General features: G+C 43.2%; 6 protein-coding genes across 6 annotated transcripts; 2 read left to right on the forward strand and 4 right to left on the reverse strand.

Annotated features, from left to right (window-relative positions):
* Window positions 1-335: 335 nt before the first annotated feature.
* Window positions 336-3,370, reverse strand: AK88_01004 (uncharacterized protein; the record flags this gene model as incomplete). Its single annotated transcript, XM_012478642.1, has 2 exons — window positions 336-1,139; window positions 1,277-3,370. The coding sequence occupies 2 exons, from the start codon at window positions 3,368-3,370 to the stop codon at window positions 336-338; spliced, it is 2,898 nt and encodes a 965-aa protein (XP_012334065.1).
* A 928-nt stretch (window positions 3,371-4,298) lies between these two features.
* AK88_01005 (Bud32 protein kinase) lies at window positions 4,299-5,687 on the forward strand (the record flags this gene model as incomplete). Its single annotated transcript, XM_012478643.1, has 5 exons — window positions 4,299-4,334; window positions 4,581-5,069; window positions 5,218-5,286; window positions 5,449-5,521; window positions 5,650-5,687. 5 exons carry the CDS (start codon window positions 4,299-4,301, stop codon window positions 5,685-5,687), a joined length of 705 nt encoding a protein of 234 aa, XP_012334066.1.
* Window positions 5,688-8,724: 3,037 nt separating this feature from the next.
* On the forward strand, window positions 8,725-11,607 carry AK88_01006 (hsp90-like protein; the record flags this gene model as incomplete). The annotated part of the gene is made up of 2 exons (XM_012478644.1): window positions 8,725-10,140; window positions 10,801-11,607. 2 exons carry the CDS (start codon window positions 8,725-8,727, stop codon window positions 11,605-11,607), a joined length of 2,223 nt encoding a protein of 740 aa, XP_012334067.1.
* Window positions 11,608-12,961: 1,354 nt separating this feature from the next.
* Window positions 12,962-15,562, reverse strand: AK88_01007 (uncharacterized protein; the record flags this gene model as incomplete). The annotated part of the gene is made up of 1 exon (XM_012478645.1): window positions 12,962-15,562. The coding sequence occupies one exon, from the start codon at window positions 15,560-15,562 to the stop codon at window positions 12,962-12,964; it is 2,601 nt and encodes an 866-aa protein (XP_012334068.1).
* A 1,429-nt stretch (window positions 15,563-16,991) lies between these two features.
* Window positions 16,992-17,924, reverse strand: AK88_01008 (uncharacterized protein; the record flags this gene model as incomplete). The annotated part of the gene is made up of 2 exons (XM_012478646.1): window positions 16,992-17,732; window positions 17,892-17,924. 2 exons carry the CDS (start codon window positions 17,922-17,924, stop codon window positions 16,992-16,994), a joined length of 774 nt encoding a protein of 257 aa, XP_012334069.1.
* Window positions 17,925-18,990: 1,066 nt separating this feature from the next.
* Window positions 18,991-19,626, reverse strand: AK88_01009 (uncharacterized protein; the record flags this gene model as incomplete). The annotated part of the gene is made up of 1 exon (XM_012478647.1): window positions 18,991-19,626. One exon carries the CDS (start codon window positions 19,624-19,626, stop codon window positions 18,991-18,993), a length of 636 nt encoding a protein of 211 aa, XP_012334070.1.
* Window positions 19,627-20,364: the final 738 nt, after the last annotated feature.

Here is a 20,364-nt window from a genome sequence, read left to right on the forward strand (position 1 = left end):
CCTTTTGGCCGTGTAGCAGCGCTTTCCCTTTGCAACTGCCACAATGGGACAAACAAAAAGCGGATATTGGCGTGAACACAAAATAAACGAAGGAAAAACTAATGTAAAGGACAGAGTCATCGCGGCAGGTAGGCACAACACGCGGAGGGCTCCTGTTGCCGCGCGGGTGGAAAAAAACAGCCACTGGAAAATGTGCTAAGCAAATGTAGCCAAATGGTGGGTATAAATTGTTCACAAGTTTTTCTCAAATTCTCCCCCAATAGTGCCGCAACCCATCCGCTTATCGCTGACCCGCTTTTTCGCTGACTCGCGCTTTGGCGCCACCCCGCGTAAGGCTAGAGGTTGTACGCGACGCAACTCATGTAGCGCTCCACCTTGCGCAAGACGTGATGGAAGTTGTGCCTGCACTTGTCCCTCTTCCCCTTCACAAACGCAGCAAACTCCTTCCCCGATTTGCTAACATTGTCGGAGAAGGAATAAATGTCGTTGTTCGATATGAACTGATCAGAGTAGTTAAAAATGGTAGATGCGTATGTCTTTGGCTTTGTATTTATTTCATACTTTGAATTGGTAAGCAAGTTTATTACATGGTTGGTGGGGGGAACGTTCTCAGTTCTAGTCGTGGTGACCTCTCCGGGGGGACTATGGTGCCCCCCTCTTTTTCTTCTGTGGAAGGTGTACATGTCATGCCAATCTTGGGAGTCCAGCCGAGAGACATCCACTTCTGTCCGAATGAAACTCTGGCTTTTAATTCCCTCGACCACGTTGGTGAAATTTAAAATGGGGTTATACCTTAGGATTTTATCTATGCCGATGAGGTGCCTGTTGACGATGCTGGCCAAGTTGGTGTAGTCCTCCTTCTCGACACTGGAAGTGATGATCATACTTTTTTTCTTTGTCTCAAGGAAATCAACGAACATTTCCTCGCTCACCTCCTTTGCCTTCTTTTTATAGTTGCAGTAGGCCACGAATTCCTCATGCAGGTCGTTCACATATTTGATCATTCTGCTCATCTTGGTTGTGTGATCCGATGACTTCCCTCCCACCTTGGATGTCACCTTGTTGTACCCGATTGTGCATCCCTTGTCCCGGAGGTACTCCTTAACCAGTTTGAAGTTCTGTTCGAAATTGTTCAGGTCCTGTCCGGGGAAAAAAAAAAAAAAATGCGCGGCGTTGCTACGTATGTGTTTTTACATATGTGTGTGTGCGCACATTGGGAGTTGTCACTGCGGAAGGGGCAATGAAGTCGCCGCTAGCTATGCACTCCTCGGCGTACACTTAACACATGGATGGAGAAGTTCTCCCGCTCGGCAGGCGCCACGATGCTGTCGTAAAAGAACTTGTGGTTATTCAGGTCAAAAAAGTCAACAGGGGCAGACGCATCGTCGCTCTCCTCCGCCTCTGCCTCCCCCGCAGCATCGTCCGGAAAGATTGACTGAAGCCACAACCAAAACACAGCCCGTAGTTGTTCTACATGGAAAAGGTTCACCCCGTTCCTATACACATGGCAGACTCTATTATACAATAGTGGGTCATTCAGTAAGAAGAACTCATTAATATTTACTTTTTCGCTCAACACATTTTCGTAGTTCACATCGTCAAGTGGTTCTTCCTCTACCTCCTTGCTGTGGTGCATGGGGTGTCCAGGGTTTAGGGTTGACGTGCCCCCTCCTGCAGAGTAACATCCCTTGCCCTGAAACGCATTCACTTTGTTGACTCCCCCTTCACGTCCACACAATTTATTAGTCACATTTTCTTTGTCTCTTTCAAAATCGATTTGCACGTTGAACATAGTATTATGCATGAGGTCCACTTTTTTGTTTTTGCTTCCGATCGTTCTGGTCCTATCGGGGCACTTCTTTCCTTGAATAGAGTTAGTGAGGTGGTCCAAGTCTGCTATGTTAACGACGACACTGTGTGGCTCCATGTAGGCACTCACCAGAGCATTGAATTTGTGAAACAAGAGGAGTCGATTGTTGTCCCATTGCTGCATATGATTTATGCTCTGAGTTATTTTCCTTTGGAGTTGTATCAACTGGCTGCAATGCTTGTTAATGTTTCGCGTCAGCTCAGGGACATACATCTTTACACCCTCATCGGCTACCACACGCAAGTCATCACTTCGGTTGGAAGCACTTCCTGTTGAAGCCCCCTCTTCCCCTGTTAGGTCTTCCAACCCTCCTGAACTGCACCCATATCTGTTGATGAAATTTTCTTGGTATGTTGCATAGTCGTAGGTTACGTATTCTTCTAAAGTGAGTTCCTCATCCGTGGGAGTTGCATCCCTGATTGGTGCACTGCACCCCTCGGGGCCCACACAACCGCTGTACTCCTTCGCAGTTATGCGTTTGCTCTCACTGGAAGGATCACTCCGCTGTACCGCACCCCGTTCTGCACCCCACACAGTGCTTCTTCTTTTTAAGTGGGCACATTCCCCCTGTTCATACCCGCTTCTGAACCCTCCGCCATGGGTTCTACCTTTTTGTTCACACAAAAACTGGTACATGTGTCTATATTGAAAAAGTTCCAAATCGTAAGGTCGGTTTGAAAGCAGCAGCATGGCTTCATTTATTACGTGAAAATAATCTTCCTCTTTTTCTTCCTCTTCTTTGTTAGTCTTCTCTAGCGTTTTTTCGTGCATCCGGTTTGTTCTCTCTTTGGTAGAGGTACTTCTACTACCCCCACCTGGGTTGCCATCACATCTTCTGAGGTCGCGAAAGAAGGACTCATAAAATGGCTGCCTCTTATCAAAATGAACAAATAATTGGGTGCAGTCAATTAGGAATCCAATGCATAGGAGTAGCTCCTTACACATTTGGAAATGACACTTGAGAAGGTGAAACAACCTCGGGTACTCAAAATGCTCAAGAAGAAGTACAGCCATGGGGGACACTATATTGACGTTGTCTACATAAGGAGCATTATCCATTCCTAGTTCCTCCACCAAGTTGTCTCCATCCTCATCATCCGTTTCTTCTGCATCACTACGACTGTAGGTGCATTCTTCTCCCCAGGGAGTATCTCCCACATCGCAAGTGCCACGTGAACGGTTTGCTCCTGAGGGGGTTGTGCCAGGTGTACTACACCCCTTAGCATCCTTCCCCCTGGACAATATTTCCCGCTCCACCCTTGAAATCTCCTTCTCTACGTACGCGCCGTAGGTCGGTTTGAACTTCCTCTTAAAGTCGAAGCAGTACAGTAGGGACAAATCATTAATGAGGAAGTTGTAGTAAATCATCACCTTCTTTTTCCTCTTCCCATTTTTCTCACACTTGCCTCTTCTTAACAAATCAGGCGTTATGTAATCTATACCAAAAAAATTGAACACTCTGCAAACGTGTTCTAGGCTGTCCTTGATGGAGATATTCATGGGGGGGAGTGGGGGGTACAAGAGGTGGTGTCTGTCTCACTAGGTTGAAGGGGTTCCCATAAGTTTCTCGGTGCAACGAAGTAGAGACGTTATCCCGGGTGCACTACGATTAGGAAAAAAAAAAAAAAGGGGGCAACATTATGCATTTGCTCTCAATGCGGAGAGGGGATAGGGTGATTGTTCCTTTTTTTTATGGGCCATCTTTTATATATTTTATTTATTTTTTTGTCACTTAATTGGGACCAGTTAGCACAAAAGAAGGAACAGAAAAAAAAAAAAAACAAATAAGCGTGCCCAATGGAACATCTATTGCTGAACCTCCGTCTTTAAATGAACCACTTGTGAAAAACTTCGTAACAGTGCCAAGGCATCCACAACGGAGTGGTGCAAAAATTAAGCCAAGCATAGGGTCAAACAAATTTCTGATCAATCTGGAGACACACCTACCTCATGCAAACGTTTCGCATGTGACACACAAAAAAAAAAAAAAAAAAAGAAAAAAAGGGATAACCTTCCAAAGGCAAGAAAAAGGGAAAACTTATGTATTCATTTATTTTTTTATTTTTTTTTCAGGACCATTTTCACCTTTTACAAAAACGGATTGTGCGTGCCCCCCCCAGCGCGAACCTATTTATGACTATTTATGTAGTGTGGATAGAAAACAAAAAAAAAAAATAGGAAGTAGCCTGATTTCGCCGCCTCTCACAGAGCGCCTTTAGAGACCGGCCCCCTTTTTTTTTTTTTGCCAAAGCTACTTTCGAAGCAAGCCCACGAGAGGCTTCTTTCTGTTATGAGGTCCACCAAAACTTTTCCCACAAAGTGAAGAATAGGGATGATCAAAAAAAAAAAACATTTTATAATTGCCACGCGAATTGATCATTCGATGACAAGGTAAGAAAAAAAGGTACTCAACGAAGAAGAAGTTAGAATGGAGTTCTCCCTCATATCAGCTGGATCCGATGCGGTAAAGGCAGAGAAAAAATGGAAAAAAAGGAACACACCACCCCCTTTTTCCCATGCGCACACTATTGCCATGTCTGACTTATTTTAAGCCACGCGGCACACCATACGAAAAAAAAAAAAAACACCTGGATATGGCCTTCCATTTTTTTTGCGTGTCTACATGGTGAGCGGCCTCCCCCATCATAAAATGCGTCCCATTTGATGCTTCTTTTTTTTTATTTCATGTCCTCCATTTGTGTCATTGCAGAAAATCTACAAGTGCGTTTTCATCGGGAAGGAGGCAGTGAAGAAGGAGATTTTCCGAAAATATTATCGACACAAAAAAATAGATGCAAAGATTCGAAAATTAAGAATTTCTAATGAAATTAAATTCACAAAAAAGCTAGCCAGCATAAATATAGATGTACCGATTCTGTACTTTGTTGATGTGAATGAGAAAAGTTTGTATTTGGAATTTGTCAACGGGTGCACCGTTAATCAGATTCTTAAAAATGTAAAAGAATACGAACCCAATGTTCCTAGATGCATAGGTAGAGTGCTAGCGAAAATACACAATGGAAATGTAATTCATGGTGATTTTACAACCTCTAATTTGATTTTGAGGAACTCCTACTTTGGTGATGGATGCACCATTTTGGATTCGTCCACTGGGTTGCCTTACCAGTTGGACAATGCTGACTCGATACCGCTTTGTGTTATTGACTTTGGTCTGTCGTTCTTATCCGCTTCCGTCGAGGTGAGACATAAGGGGGGGATGGCCACCGATTTCAGCCGTTGTACCTCCATGCAGCTTAGCGTAACATGTATTCACCCTTGCGTGTACATTTGCGCGGGGTGACGACGAACCAGAGCTATATTTCTCCTCCGCACTCTACTCCCTGTAGGACAAAGCGGTCGACCTGTTCGTCCTTCTGAAGGCCATCAAAAGTTTCCACAGCGAGTTTGCGCTCCTGGTAAAGATGAGCGATTTTGGTGTAGCATATATGAGTGAACAGTTGGCCCATCATTAAGCTTCCTACTTAAATATGTAACCTCATCACAGCAGCATGGTGATGATGAACCACCTGACTTGTTCATTTTCCTTCTCCCTTCCTCTTCCCGAACGTATCACACAGGAGGAGGATATCCTCGCAGGGTACCAAACCAAATCAAACAACTTTGATGAAATAAAAAAAAAGTTAGAAATAGGTAAGGCGATACTTGGGGGGCATCACTTTACATGACATATTTCACACGGCCATTATATGTTAAGCAGCATTACGTGTGGCACACTTTTGCTCCATATTTTCACTTTTTTCTCCTCCGTCTTTCTTCAGTCAAACAGAGAGGACGCAAGAGGCCCATGGTTGGATAGAACCCGCATGTTCAGCACTGAGAGGAAGAAATAACCAGGACGGTTGATCCTTTTCCATCTGATGTCCCATCCCTGTGAGGATGACTCCTCAAGGAAGGAAATGCGCTTTTTTAAAAATATTTATAGCCTCATTGTTTTCTTATCCGTTTGCGCCACTTGGGAAGTGTTTTCTTTGTGGTGCTTTTGACGATCTTTTTTGGACTCATTGTTTTTTTTTTTTTTTTTTTTTTTTTTTGTGTACTTTGTTGGAACACCCTTGGGGGAACTTATTAATTAACTTTCACACACACCAACCTCTCACTGTGTAGTTATAGCTTTAATGTGCATGCGTGGTGATGCATGCTTTTTGCCCCTTTGATGCATTGAACACAGACAAATCACCACCATACACTCCTTCCCTTTTAAACAAACAAATAAAAACGCGCGGCGTGCTTCGTACCTACGTCTACACAGCCACACTGCGAGGTGGCAAAAATGAAAGCAGCAAGAAGGCCACGAAAAAGGAAAAATCGAGGAGTACAAAGCTTTTGCTAACATTTGCGTGTTGACAATTTAGAGGATGAGGGACACACAGAACTAATTTTGTCTCATGTGCTGGTAAACAATGGCATCCATAAAAAAAGCACACGCAACGTTTTTAAAATATATTTTTTTTCCCCTAAACATGCGTTGCACGTGGGAGACCTTGTGATGAATTAAAAATAATGGGAGTAGGCCTCTTTTCTCCGCTACCTATTTTTATTTCCGTTTGGGAAAGCAGCACACGTGGGGAAGGTGCATGCACATAACCTGGGGGACACTTTCCACTTGAAACCAAAAGGAAAAAAGAGACAGCCACATATACAAGCAAAAAATGTGAATGCCAACGTGAACTTTGTCCTGCCCCCGAATGAATGCATCACTACGCAAGTTAAAATTTATATGAGGAAAAAACTTGCTGTATTTTTTCTATACTTGTAATTTCTAATGAATGAAAAATACGTGTTTTTTTTTTTGCAGTACTGCTCCATATGAGACCCCCCTACACATGCACGTTTTTTTTTCTCACATGTGTAATGGAAAAATGGGGCTGTGTAAAAGCTAGCAGTTGGGGAGCGCGCCCTACGCCGCGGTCCACACGGCCACGCGGCTACACAGCTAAATACTCCGCTGGGTATCCTCTCCCCCAATGTGGTAGGTATACGTATGGCACACTGAGGGTGAAGAACTGCAAAACGGGGAAATACAAAAAAGAAAAAAAAAAAAAAAAAGCGGGTTTGCTTCCACGCGAGGGGAGTAAAGGGGGGGGCGGGTTGAACAGCTGATGTGGGAGAGGCTGAATAAAATTGGCTCATTCGCACCTTAAAAAAGCTGCTACCAAAAAAAAAAAAAAAAGGTGGCAGGCTAAATGAACAGGAACTGGAAGAAAGGCCCCTTTTTTTGATCCGCCCTCCTGCGCAAAATAATAAGCTGTGCGAGCTGTGGGATGAAAAGGTCCCCCCCAAAAGTTGGCACACTGCGGAGGAACTTCTTGGACACTCAGTAGCTCGCAACATACGGTGGGCTATTTTTACAAGGCTGCGATGCGCATACAAAAAAATACATAGAAAAATATATATATAAATATATATATATATAATATATAATAAAAAATATATATAAAAATATTATATATAAATAATATACCCCATATATTATGTACTCATGTGCGCGGGTGCTATCCTGGGAGATGGTCCCCGTCGGGGCATACAGGTACAATGCTGCCTGATGCGTGCATATAGGGCTAGGTGCATGTGGCAAAATGGATACAGCCCCGCCCCGCCATAGGGGGACTACTAACGACGGATCCAATCGTATGCGATGCAGCCACCCGCTTGGTGGTAGTAGTAGTAGTAGCAACCAGTATGCCGCAGGAATACGCACCCTATGAGCTTGGCAAACTTGCAGCCCCCAGGAAATAAAATACATTAACCACCCCCCTAGAGAAGGAAAAACAAAAAAAAAAAAAGGCCCCGCCCGAGGGGGCCATTGGAACCATATTTTTGCCGCTTTTTTTTTTTTTCGGTTGGCATTTTTTTATCATGCAATATTATTAGTGGTGAGAAAACAATTTTTTGTCACGTAGGCAATTTAAAAAATTAAAAATAAAATAAATTAAAATAAATTTAAAATAAAAATAATCCCAAATTAAATCAAAACGAATTAAGAAAAAAAAAAAAAAAACGCACTTCACCCACGCCGTGAAAAAAAAAAAAACATCTTTTTCGAAATTTTTCCAGTTGAACAAATTAAGGAAAAAACAAAAATTAAAAAAAAGTTAAGCCAAAGTGAGAAAAACGCAACGAAGCGTAAACCCTGCCCCAGAATAAAAGCATACCTGCGCTGGATTGTGCTACATTAAGCAACACCCTCCCCCAACCCCTTATAACCTGTTAACGAATTTTTCCAACCGTTCGCGAGCCTTTCCCGTACAAGGAAAAAAACCCAACAGGTACGCCAAAGAAAAATGAGATGTGATGGAATGTGATGAAAAAACAGGAAAATAAAAAAAAGGGGGCTTTGCCATTTTTGAGAGAATTTAAAAAGCGCCCTATCGCGTTGTCCCAATTGCATGACGCTAGGAAAAACCGTGGGGACCGCTTGCATCTGAATGTCGCCTTGCAAGAGAGCGATTGGGTTACCCCGTTCGTCACCCATCAAAAAGGGCACTCAAACTGTTTTTACAGCTCCCTTTTTATATATATATATATATGCTGAGAAAAAAAGGGAGTGCCCCAAAGAGGCAACAAAAAAGTCTCTTTAATTTGCGTTCACCAAAATGGTTGAGCGAAAGGAAGCATATATAAATACATCTGCGTGGGAATGAAGCGCAAACGTTTTTGAACATATGTGGATGCATTATTACCCCACTTCGTTATGCATGTTATAATTTACATGACTCATTTTTTTTTTCTGCCCCACCCCCATGCAGACATACAGAAATTATCTCTGAAGCTTGAAAGCCATTTTTTTTTTTTTTTTTTCCCAAGGCCCCCCCCCCCCCCCCTGCTAGAGCAAAATGTCAAAGGAAACCTTCGCATTCAATGCCGATATCAGGCAGTTGATGAGTTTAATCATTAACACATTTTACAGCAACAAGGAAATTTTTTTGCGAGAACTTATTAGTAATGCAAGTGATGCTCTCGACAAAATAAGATATGAAGCCATCACGGACACACAGAAATTATCCGCTGAGCCGGAATTCTACATTCGAATTATTCCAGACAAAACGAACAACACACTAACCATTGAAGACTCCGGTATTGGTATGACGAAAAATGATTTGATTAATAATTTGGGTACAATTGCCAGGTCAGGAACGAAGGCATTTATGGAGGCCATTCAAGCCAGTGGGGATATCTCCATGATTGGTCAATTTGGTGTCGGTTTCTACTCTGCTTACCTTGTTGCTGATCACGTGGTTGTTATTTCAAAGAACAATGATGATGAGCAGTACGTGTGGGAATCTGCAGCTGGTGGATCCTTCACTGTCACCAAGGATGAAACGAACGAGAAAATGGGAAGAGGTACCAAAATTATTCTTCATTTGAAAGATGATCAGTTAGAGTACCTTGAAGAAAAAAGAATTAAAGATTTGGTGAAGAAACATTCTGAATTTATTTCGTTCCCCATTAAATTATATTGCGAAAGACAAAACGAAAAGGAAATCACCGCATCTGAGGATGAAGTAGATGATGAAGATGCTGATGGAGAAAAGAAAAAATCAGGAAAAGACCAATTGGAAGAAGGAGAGGATGAGGAGGATAAGGAAAAAAAAGAACACAATGAAGATGATGAAGACAAGGAAAAAGGAGATGATCATCCTAAAGTGGAAGATGTAACAGAAGAATTAGAAAATGCCGAGAAAAAAAAGAAAAAGGAAAAGAAAAAGAAAAAGATTCACACCGTTGAACATGAATGGGAAGAATTAAACAAACAAAAACCTCTCTGGATGAGGAAACCAGAAGAAGTCACCAATGAAGAGTATGCTAGTTTTTACAAATCACTCACCAACGATTGGGAAGACCACTTAGCTGTGAAACATTTTTCTGTTGAAGGACAATTGGAGTTTAAGGCACTTTTATTTATTCCAAAAAGAGCCCCATTTGATATGTTCGAAAATAGAAAAAAAAGAAACAATATTAAATTGTATGTTAGACGTGTTTTTATTATGGACGACTGTGAGGAAATTATCCCTGAGTGGCTTAACTTTGTTAAGGGTGTTGTTGATTCAGAGGACTTGCCACTTAACATCTCACGAGAGTCCCTACAGCAAAATAAAATTCTCAAGGTCATCAAGAAAAACCTCATTAAGAAATGCCTCGACATGTTTTCTGAGCTGGCCGAGAACAAGGACAACTACAAGAAGTTTTATGAACAGTTCAGCAAAAACTTGAAGCTGGGAATTCACGAGGACAACGCCAACCGCGCAAAGGTACATTTTTCATCTCTCTGTGCTGGTGTAGCGCTGCCGAGGGGAGAAGCGTTCGGCGAAGCGTTGGGCGCATCGTTGTGTGCGTCGTTCCCCCCTCATGCATGTGTAACCCCTTCGTCCCTTGGACCACTCCAAATTTAATTACATCCACGTGAACCCTAAAAAGAGGGAAAACGCGTGCATGTCCAGACGTTTGGGAAAATAATTCGGGAGCAACTCCACTTCGTAATCACGCGGGGTGTTGTACTCCGCTGATTAATCATCGAGTGGGTTGTCTTTTTTTTCTCGCGCGCTTATCACCTTAGCATGTGTTTATTGTTTGCCCCTGTCATGTGTGTGAGGATAAGGGGCGGGTTAGGGTAGGTAGGAAATTGGGGGGTAGACTTACAAGGCGATCTTCGTTTAGTGTGTCTTGCCTTTCCTTTCCTACTTACCCTAACCCGCCGCTTAACCTCACATGACGCGGGTGAATAAGACGGCCGCGTGGCCACGAAAATTAAACACATTGAGTCATGGAAGCGTAACAAAATATTCCTCCGCAGTGCTACACAAAATTGCGCCTATTACTTCCTTTTTTTGCATGCCCCCCCCCCCCCCTATTGGTAAAATTTCCCTTCATATACACGTCATCCCTTTTTCTGTTTCACCGTCCCTGTGCAGATCACCGAGTTGCTCCGATTCCAAACGTCCAAGTCCGGCGACGAAATGATAGGACTGAAGGAATACGTGGACAGAATGAAGGAGAACCAGAAGGACATTTACTACATCACTGGTGAATCCATCAACGCAGTGTCGAACTCTCCATTTTTGGAAGCTCTCACCAAGAAAGGATTCGAAGTGATTTATATGGTGGACCCCATTGATGAGTATGCAGTTCAACAGCTAAAGGACTTTGAAGGAAAGAAATTAAAATGCTGTACCAAGGAAGGTCTAGACATTGATGATTCTGAAGAAGCTAAAAAAACCTTCGAAACCATGAAGGCTGAATATGAAGGTTTATGTAAAGTCATAAAGGATGTGCTTCATGAGAAGGTAGAGAAGGTAGTAGTAGGACAAAGAATCACCGATTCCCCATGTGTCCTAGTTACATCTGAATTTGGCTGGTCAGCAAATATGGAAAGAATTATGAAGGCACAAGCATTAAGAGATAATTCTATGACTAGCTATATGTTATCGAAAAAAATTATGGAAATCAATGCACGCCATCCAATCATTACTGCTTTGAAGCAGAAGGCAGATGCTGACAAGTCAGACAAAACAGTTAAAGATTTAATATGGCTTTTATTTGACACTTCTCTGTTGACCTCTGGATTTGCTCTCGAGGAACCAACCACCTTCTCCAAGAGAATTCACAGAATGATTAAATTAGGTCTGTCCATTGATGAGGATGACAACAACGACATTGAGTTGCCACCCTTGGAAGAGACCATCGATGCTACTGACTCCAAGATGGAAGAGGTTGATTAATCCCTCTGCGCGTCAAACTTCATCCAGCACACGTGACAAAAAAAAAAAAAAAAAAAAAAAAACACGTGTTTTGTGTGCATATAACACGGACTAGAGAGACCGGCCACGTCGTGGGAGAAAATGGGGTCAGCGGGGTAGTACCGCCGCGCGCCTGTTCATTTCGTTGCGCCTCCAAAACCCATGCAGCCCTCTGTTTATCTTAACTCCCCCCTGCACGTTACCGTTCCGGCACACCTCGCAGGGCGGAAAGCACATTTTTTAATAACACATGTGCCATACCAAAATAAACATACACACGTATATATATAAAATGTATAATATATATAAATATATATATAAATATATATGAAAAAAAAAAAAAAAAAAAAAAAAAAAAGGAAATTGTTTACTTATTTCCATTTGAATGTGTACCTGTGTGCATGTTATTTTATCGCCTTGTTGTTTACACGTGTGTACTTTTTTTTCAACTCCCCTGTGCGGAGTTGTTAATGTCTTTTATGCGCACGCGCAAGTGCACGGATACCCAGCAATCCACATGCGTATAACTCCTGCACATGTTCTCTTACCCATTGTGAACTTCAAAATAAAAAAACAAAAAAAAAAAAAAAGCAACAACAACAGCAACAGCAACTACAAGCATGAGCCATACAAAAAAAAAAAAAAAACTGTACGAGGAAAAAACGAATTTATAAATTGAAACACATTTTTGTGAAAGTTCAAGTGTGAGCAACTGGCCATCGTAGAAAGAGAAACCGGAAACCCCCATTTAAGTCGTCCTCTACTCTCTCGGTGTGATACGTGTTTCCTTATGGCACGCGTTCAATACATGTCCGTTCCTCCACGAGTACACATATTGTGTACATGCGGTCAACATGACCAAGGCGAACAATTTTCTACACTCGCCTCCCCGAAGTGTATAAACCATGGAGTGGTCCCCTCATGTGCTTCTGCACGTTCGTCCACCCCCTTTTGACGTACAAGCGATTATCATTCATTTGGAATATTTAATTAATTTTTTTTACGTCTCCACAAAAAAAAAAAAAAAAAAAAAAAAAGCGAGCACCACTTCCTATGGAAAAAAGTGCCTCTTTACACGAACAAATGGGTTGAAGCATAATGGAATGACATGACACTGGCACACAGTGTGTGCACTTAAGAAAAATTTCTTTTTTTTACACGAATTTGGGTGTACTTACCAAAGTAAGACGCGATGAGGAGTAACGGAAGTGGCCCTTCGTTGGAGCCCCTCTCTCTTCTCCCACCGCAATTCAAAAAAAAAAAAAAAAAAAGGAACTTTGTAAAACTAAACCGATGGAAGAATGCAGGAACATGTAGGACATCTCCATCCGTAGGATTAGTTATTCTTACTCTCGTTTAGGATTGCCTCGTTCTGCTTCCGCAAAACCTCCTTCAAGTCACTTATGAGGGCATTCTCCCGATTCGCCCTCTCTTCGTAGTTAAACATGGCGAGGGCCCTCTGCTCCTCTGCGCTGTACACTTGATTCTCCTTTCGCATACGGATGGCGTTCATTCTTTTGTGCCTCGATCCACTCATGACATAACCAAGGCTCTCGAAATTTTCAATCGCCTCAGCAGACAACCCGACTTCTCCTCTTCTGGGAATTCTCTTCCCCTTCTGTACGAACTGCGCGATGGCTTGGCCCTCTCCGGGCATCATGGCCGCACCGTAGTCTATTTGCTGGTTAGCTAATTTGACGTTCACATCCAGTGGCTTTGGTCCCACGTCGCTTCCTTCTCCGGATGAGTCTTCACAGTTACTGGGGCTCTTCTCCCTGGTGACCTTTGCTCCTTCCTCCTCTTCAACCAGTGCTTCTTCATTCTCTTCGGACTTCCTTCCACGATCGCCTGATCCCTCCCTGCTCATATCTTTATCATGCAGGGAGTCGTACCCCTCGCACAGGAAGGACAGGGACGTGGCAGACGTGCCAGCCGCGTCGCTCTTTTCCTCTATGCTATCAGAATATTCAGAGTCTTTTTTCGTTTTGTTTCTCCTTTTGGACTTCCTCTTGCTTTCTTCATCTTTGCTCTTCCTCTTTTTTTTTTTCTCCTCATGTTTGCTCTTTTTTTTTTTTTTTTCGCTTCTTCTTTTCCCCTCTTCGTATTTTCTCTCTTTATGTTTTTTTTTGTCCCGCTTGTGGCTGTCGCTGTAACTGCTGCTTCTGCTTCTGCTTCTGCCTCTGCTTCCGCTTCTGTACCTATGACGGTTGCTCTTCTTGGAGGACTTTTTCTCCGCTTTGCTCTTTTTTCTCTCAACGGATGACCGTCTCCTCTTCTCCTTTTCAATGCTCCTGTTTCCCCTTTCTACCTCCTCCCCGGACGACATACTCCTTGAATATTTCTTCCCGTCCCTCTTCCGTCTGTGTGACTTATGACTGCTGTTGTGTCTTCCCTTTTCTCCATGCGAGAGCGACTTGGAATTGGAGGAAGTGCCGTTCCGCTTCCTACGCGCGTTATCATCCTCATCACTGTGCTCATCAACATATGAGGAGTCCCCCTTATGGTGCTTTCCCCTTTGAGCCTTTTCACTTTTTTTGTGTTTTTTACTTTTATTCTTGCCTGCCTTCTCTCCATGTTCGCAACCCGAGGACACCCTCTCGTCATCGTCCTCTTCAGAGTTCGGTACGAACTTCTTCCAGGTGCTTGGAGACAACGACTGAGATCGCCTGAAAATTTTGTTTTGATCAAACGGCAGACCAAATCTGTAATCATTTTTTTTTTGCAGCCATTGTGTGTAGTTGTTCCAGCTCTCTTTCGTTGTGTGATATCCCAAGGGGACTCGAAAGAATTTCTTTTCTACTTTTTCTCCTGTCATTTGGTTATATAAATATTTGTTTTGTCTTTCTTCCCTCCTGAAGTGTGTGTGATCATCATCCCGCACTCGGCTCCCCCTTTCTCGTGCGTTCAAGGATATGTGATGATTTCTCAAGGAGTCTCTGTCCCTGCTTCGTCTGTGGCGGTCCCGGCTGCGAACGCGATCTCGGCTTCTACCCCCATCCCTGCTTCGTCTGTGGCGATCTCGACTTCTACCCCTCCTGGGGCTGTCGCGCATATCCCTGCCGACTCGCTCCTCAAGCGAGGAACTGCCCCACCGAGGGACCATCCTCTCGCGGTAGTCCTTCCTATGTGCCCTTTCGGGAGAGCTATACCGGGGGGAGTCATTGGCACCCCTTCTGTAGCGCTCGTGTGGATTATTACGGCTAATTCTATTTCTGCCGGGGGGGATATACAAATCCCTGCTGTCAGAACTTGGTCTTTTTTTCATTCCACGCGATGTGGAGCGATTAATGGTGGAGTCACTTCCTCCTCGTGGACGTTTCCTGTTCTTTCTGTTTGGGTACCCTTTGCTTAAGGTTCTGTCTCGAGGCATGCTTTGTTCCTCCTGCTGCTCGTCCTGTTCTGCAGCTCTTCCCTTTTCCCCATCACAAATTCCATACTCCCTTTTAAACTTTTCTAACTTTTCCTTCAGTTTAGCTCGTAAGGTTTCTCGGTCCTTCTGCAGTGGAGCGGGTTCTCTCTTGGCAGTCTCCCCCGCGGGTGGGGATTCGGCGTCGTCGTTGCTTCTCCCGCTTCGCCCACTGCTTGCGCTTCTAAAACTTTCACTTTCGCGCCCCACCCCACGGGCACTATTCGCCTCCTTGAGTCTTCTGAGCTTTTCCTTCAGTTGAAGAAACTTGCTCTTGTTATCACTTTTTGCCTGTCCAGTGGTAACCTCCTTTGGGCTCGAACCCTCCTCCTCCTCCTTGTCCTCTTTGGCCGAATCGGCACTGTTGGCATCATTATGTGCACCACTATTATTAACACTCTTGAGCCTTTTTAGTTTCTCTTTAAGTTCCATATGCTTCTGCTCAAACTGTGTTTTTTTCAGTTGGTCCATGGGATCTTCCTCGCTGCCGCTGATGCTTGCAGCGTCGCTTTCTTTGGCGTCGCTACTCATCGTGGATTCTCTTGTTATTCGTTCTTAGCGTTCGGGTTGTGCATGTGGGGGAGGGGATATGGATGCGTAAGGGTTCCTTTTTTTTTTTTTTTTCCCAATAGATATTATGTAGGTGGGCAGGTAGCGACACTTCCAAGTGAGTACACTTGTGTAGGGTACGCCTCCTTCGTGGGAACCCTAGCAAAGTCCCTTTTAGTGTTGCGCTCGGCACAGTTATGCCCGTCCCACAACTGTGCCCCTCCTTTGGGAAGGAAAAATTATTCTCCCGCAGGCGGCTGCGCTGCCCCGTTGATGGAAAATCGAGCAACTTGCTCTATATGGGGTCACGCATAGGATACAAAATTCGATGTTCTCATTTCGGGTGAACTGTCCCCTCAACATTATACTCGACAAACAATCTTCTCACGCAAGTAGGTATCAAACCACGTGGTGATACTTAAAAAAAAAAAAAAAGGAACTCGCGCTTCTGTTTCCTCGCAGGCGCTTAACGGTTTTTTTTTGCAGTTTTTTGCGTACCGCATGCGCCGTAAAAAAAACATACCAGTTTGGACGAACAGTGGTAACATTATGCGTTTCGTGCTTTGCAATTTTGAATGGCATGTTTTTTTTTTTTTTTTTTTTTTTTTTTTTTTTTGGCACGATTGTTCTGTTTAAATTTCCCACTCCCACAAGGTTAATATTAACCTGCTTGTTTTGTTCACCTTTTGTTGCCTGCCCAACGGAAGTGCATCTCTCTAAAGATGACCCCGTTCTGTTTTGCATCATTTTGCTTCTTCCCATTTTAAAGCGAATTTGTCGCTTTTGTCCGACTTCTGACATTGTGCGGGAAAAAATAAAAAGGCCGTTCTGCAGCAGCGGGGATGGAACTTCAAAAGGAGTATAAAACCAACAACACATGCACCTGTGTACCGACGTTTCGCCCCCCCCTCGGCTGTAGACCCACTTCCCCATTTTGCCATACAATTCGAACTTCTAAGCACCACGCTGCAACTAACAAAATTGAAACGTCTTAATTTGTTTTTTCTTTTTTTACCCTCCTTGAAGGGTTGTGAACACAATGTTGAGAAGGATAAGACAAAAAAAAAAAAAAAAAAAAAGGAGCCACAAAGCGGAACGGAAACGAATGGGACAATGTTGTCTCTGTGCAACTAAGCAGATCTGCCAAATGCACCCCCGAGAGAGGAAAACCCCTCCAACTTGCTCCAAGCTATATCTGGTTCAAAATGGAGCCCACAAAACAGTTGACCCGTGAGTTGATGCAACGCTTGAGGACACAACTGTGCGAGGGGGAAGACGCAATGGGGACACCTTTCACACTTGCGTGTAATGTGTTTATCCACCGCGGTTCTGCGCACCTATGAAGCAAAGCTTACTCCCCAATTGGGTGAATTAACTTTCTCCTTACTGTGTAGAGAGGTAGCCATTGTGATTATTCACTCTTGCACAGAGGAGGGGCGTGGTCGATATACTTCCTCTCTTCTATGGGGACGTCACATGGAACGGGAGCGATGATATTCTCGTAAACGATGTATGGCTTCTCAACACAACAGTCCACGTAAATAACTTCATCAGTGTACTTGATCACGGGGATTATTTTCTTACGGATGGGGACTATTTTAAAATTATCTCTAAATTTTAACATGGGTACTTGAACAGGTATGACAACTGGCTTGGGAACCAAGTAGGTGTAATCAACATTTACGTTCTCCTTCAAACAGTTCACAATTTCAATGTTTTTTTTTAATTTGGGGACGAACACTGTTTCGAACTTGGGCCTAGCACATTCATTCTCACCTTTAAATAGGTTAGTTGTAGGATGCTCTGTAGCTACTGCCACCCCCTTTTCATGTGCGTACTTTGTGTTGTACATCTGACCTAAGCGCGGCACCATCGTTGGAGTCGAATTTGTCCATCTTTGCATGGCTTGTTCATTTTCTCTTTTTTCCTCCTGTTTCAAATTTTCATACAATTTTACGAGATACTCCTCTCCCTTTTTGACATACGTATTAACCTCTTCCACCAACTCCACTGGCTTGTAAAATGCGTTTATCTGCTCACATTCTGAATGAATGGTGCGCTTGGTAATTGGCTTTACAACGCTTATGTGTATGTCGTTTTCTTGGTTGATGAAATCATCAGTTTGGTTAATTTCCACACAGTTTTTCTCCTCCTGACGCGTAAAAGGGGGAGGAAAGAATGGGGATTTGTTCACCACATGTATAATTTATGCAGCTTATTCGTTTAATCTGTCTGCGTCTTTGCGCATTATTGCGCTATTTTGCTATTTTCTTTTTCCATTTTCTATTTATATACTTCTTCTCGTCCCTACCTGTGTGTACCCATCGTTGAGTAACAACTCCATTGTAAAAACAGATGCTCTTCTTTATAAGCTTCCCCGGGGGAGGGTGAGCGGGCAAGTGTCAGTGTGCAGCTGGATATATACACACGGACGTGCACGTACAAACGTTTGGAGCTTCACAAATTGATGCTTTTTAAATACCCAGGAACGTGTAAATAATGTGAAACGCACATGTGTAAATGGTACATGATGGGCGTAGTCCGTGTTCCCCCGTTGTTACGCCTCTTTTTCCGTACGCGCGAGGACACTCGAATGAAGCAAGCGCATCACACACATTTATGAGCTAGTTAAGACAAAATGGAACATAAAAACAACGTTCATTTTAAGGGGAAAAACAACGGTCACGGTGACGGGGTATATAAGTAGTTCATCCGTTCAACATTTCCACACCTTTGAAGACTTAATGAACAACTGCCCCTTCGCACAAAAGGTGAATAATTTAAAAAAACGTATGAATCGTTCAGGCTAAAATGTTTGCGAAAGTGTGCAAAACAGCTAAAAAGGGGAGCAAATTCAGCTAGACAATTTTTTTTTTTTTTTTTTTCCCCATTTTGGCTATTTTACCTGTACAGTTCAAAAAAAAAAGGGAAGTGGATTGTGTTAATTTTTTTTTTTCTCCATTTTGGTAATTTATAATGTAGGAATGTTTATTCAAATGATGGTTGTTAAAATATGGGAAAAATGTAGATCAGTTCGGCGTGGAAACATCCCCACCACGAGTGAGTACGCGTTTAAATCGGTCTAAAAAGACGTACAAAAAAAAGAGGTTCACGGAAGCGAAGTGGAGATCGAGCTGAACCTCGCTGGCTGTGCATACGAAGGTGTACATTTGTACGTACTTACGCGTGTGTCTATCTGCCTCATTTTTTACTGATATGTCCTCCAATATCGCAGTGAACAAATCTCTAACGATATTATAATTAAAGATGAGCATGTGCAACACTACATAAAAATAGTCGCGATTTCGTAGCGCAACTGATGGAGGACACACAGTCTGGAGCACAGCGATGGCAGATTTGCCGCACCGCTTATTCAGCAATGTCGTCTGTCACCTTCCTGCTCCGTGTGACTAATCCCCGCCCTTTTCTGCAGCCTCTTCCTCCCTCTTTCGCAAAAGCTCTGTATCGTGGTGATACTTACTCATGTGTAAGTAACACGGGTGAGGAGGCATAAAGTCCTCCAGAATCCAGTGCGGTCCTCTTTCTTTTCTTCTTCGATCGAGATACCTCGTAACAGGGTTGGTGTTTTCAGCTCGTTCTCTTGCCTTATTAGCCTCCACCCACTCGACGGTAAATCTCTTTGGTTTTATGCCCAAATAGGACACATGGTGAAATGTAAAGGACAAACCAAAGGCAAATAAAAAATAGGGAATAAAGGCCAAAGGCAAAGGGTACTGTAGTAACCACGCTAATAGGGGCCTATGGTCTTTTGCAAATTCTCCTTGTAAATACGTGTGAAAAACGCCAGCCGGTCTTAAGGTCCATCTTTCCCAATTGTATTTATGGTTGTAATACCTCTGGTTAAGACGATACGTTTTGGGTTCCCCATTTGGCAAAAATTCCCTTGGTGGTGGTTCCGGCAGATTTATCCCCAACGGTTGCGATGCAACATACCTCTTTAGTATTCCGTTAACATTTCTGTTCATAAAAATGAAGCTTGGGCATTTCGCATTAGACTTCTTGGCCAAATTCGTTCGCAGCAGCATCTTCACGTTTGGGTGGGAGAGGGACAAAAAAGTGTTTCGCTGCGTCGATTCTGCTTGGTCATGCGCAAACGTCGGCACACAGTAGGATTCTTCCTAGACGCGCATGCATACGTGGCATACGCGTTGACATTCACGATGCGGGCATGCGTTCGCTGGGGGTACGAACAGATATTATACTAGCGTAATGGTGAAAAGGCGAAGATGTGTGCTGACCGAAAATGGGGTGAATAAAATTACGCACCAGGGTTCTCAAACATTTGTTGCCTCAGCGTAGCTACTGAAAAGTAAAAGAAGGAAAAAAAATGGCCATGCACATTATTTTAAAAAAGAAAAAAAAAAAAAAAAAAACTCTGCTGTGCCTCGTGCGGTTTCTCTGTACGTTGGCACTTTTTCTAATAAACGCGCGTTCAGGAAATCTCGTGCCCCATTAAAAGCAGGGTCACTCTTGCGATGCGCCCTTTTGACACTCGTGGAAGAGCAGGTGCATACACCATGAAAGTTATACATTCGTTTGGGTATTCTCTTGGTTTTGAGATACTCCGCGTTGTTCCCCTCTTGCACTTTACGAGTGGTGTGCAGTTGCGATTATACGTTCAACGGAAGAGGTAACCCAGCAAATGTGTTCATCATGTAGTCCTTTTTTTTTTTTTTTTTTTTTTTTTTTTTTTAACTAAGGTGCAATTCGTGTGGTCAGTGGCCACGTCGTCTCAAAAATGTGAAGGGTAAAAGTTAGGTAAA

This window comes from Plasmodium fragile (assembly GCF_000956335.1).
Source record: "Plasmodium fragile strain nilgiri unplaced genomic scaffold supercont1.8, whole genome shotgun sequence".
NCBI lineage: Eukaryota > Apicomplexa > Aconoidasida > Haemosporida > Plasmodiidae > Plasmodium > Plasmodium fragile.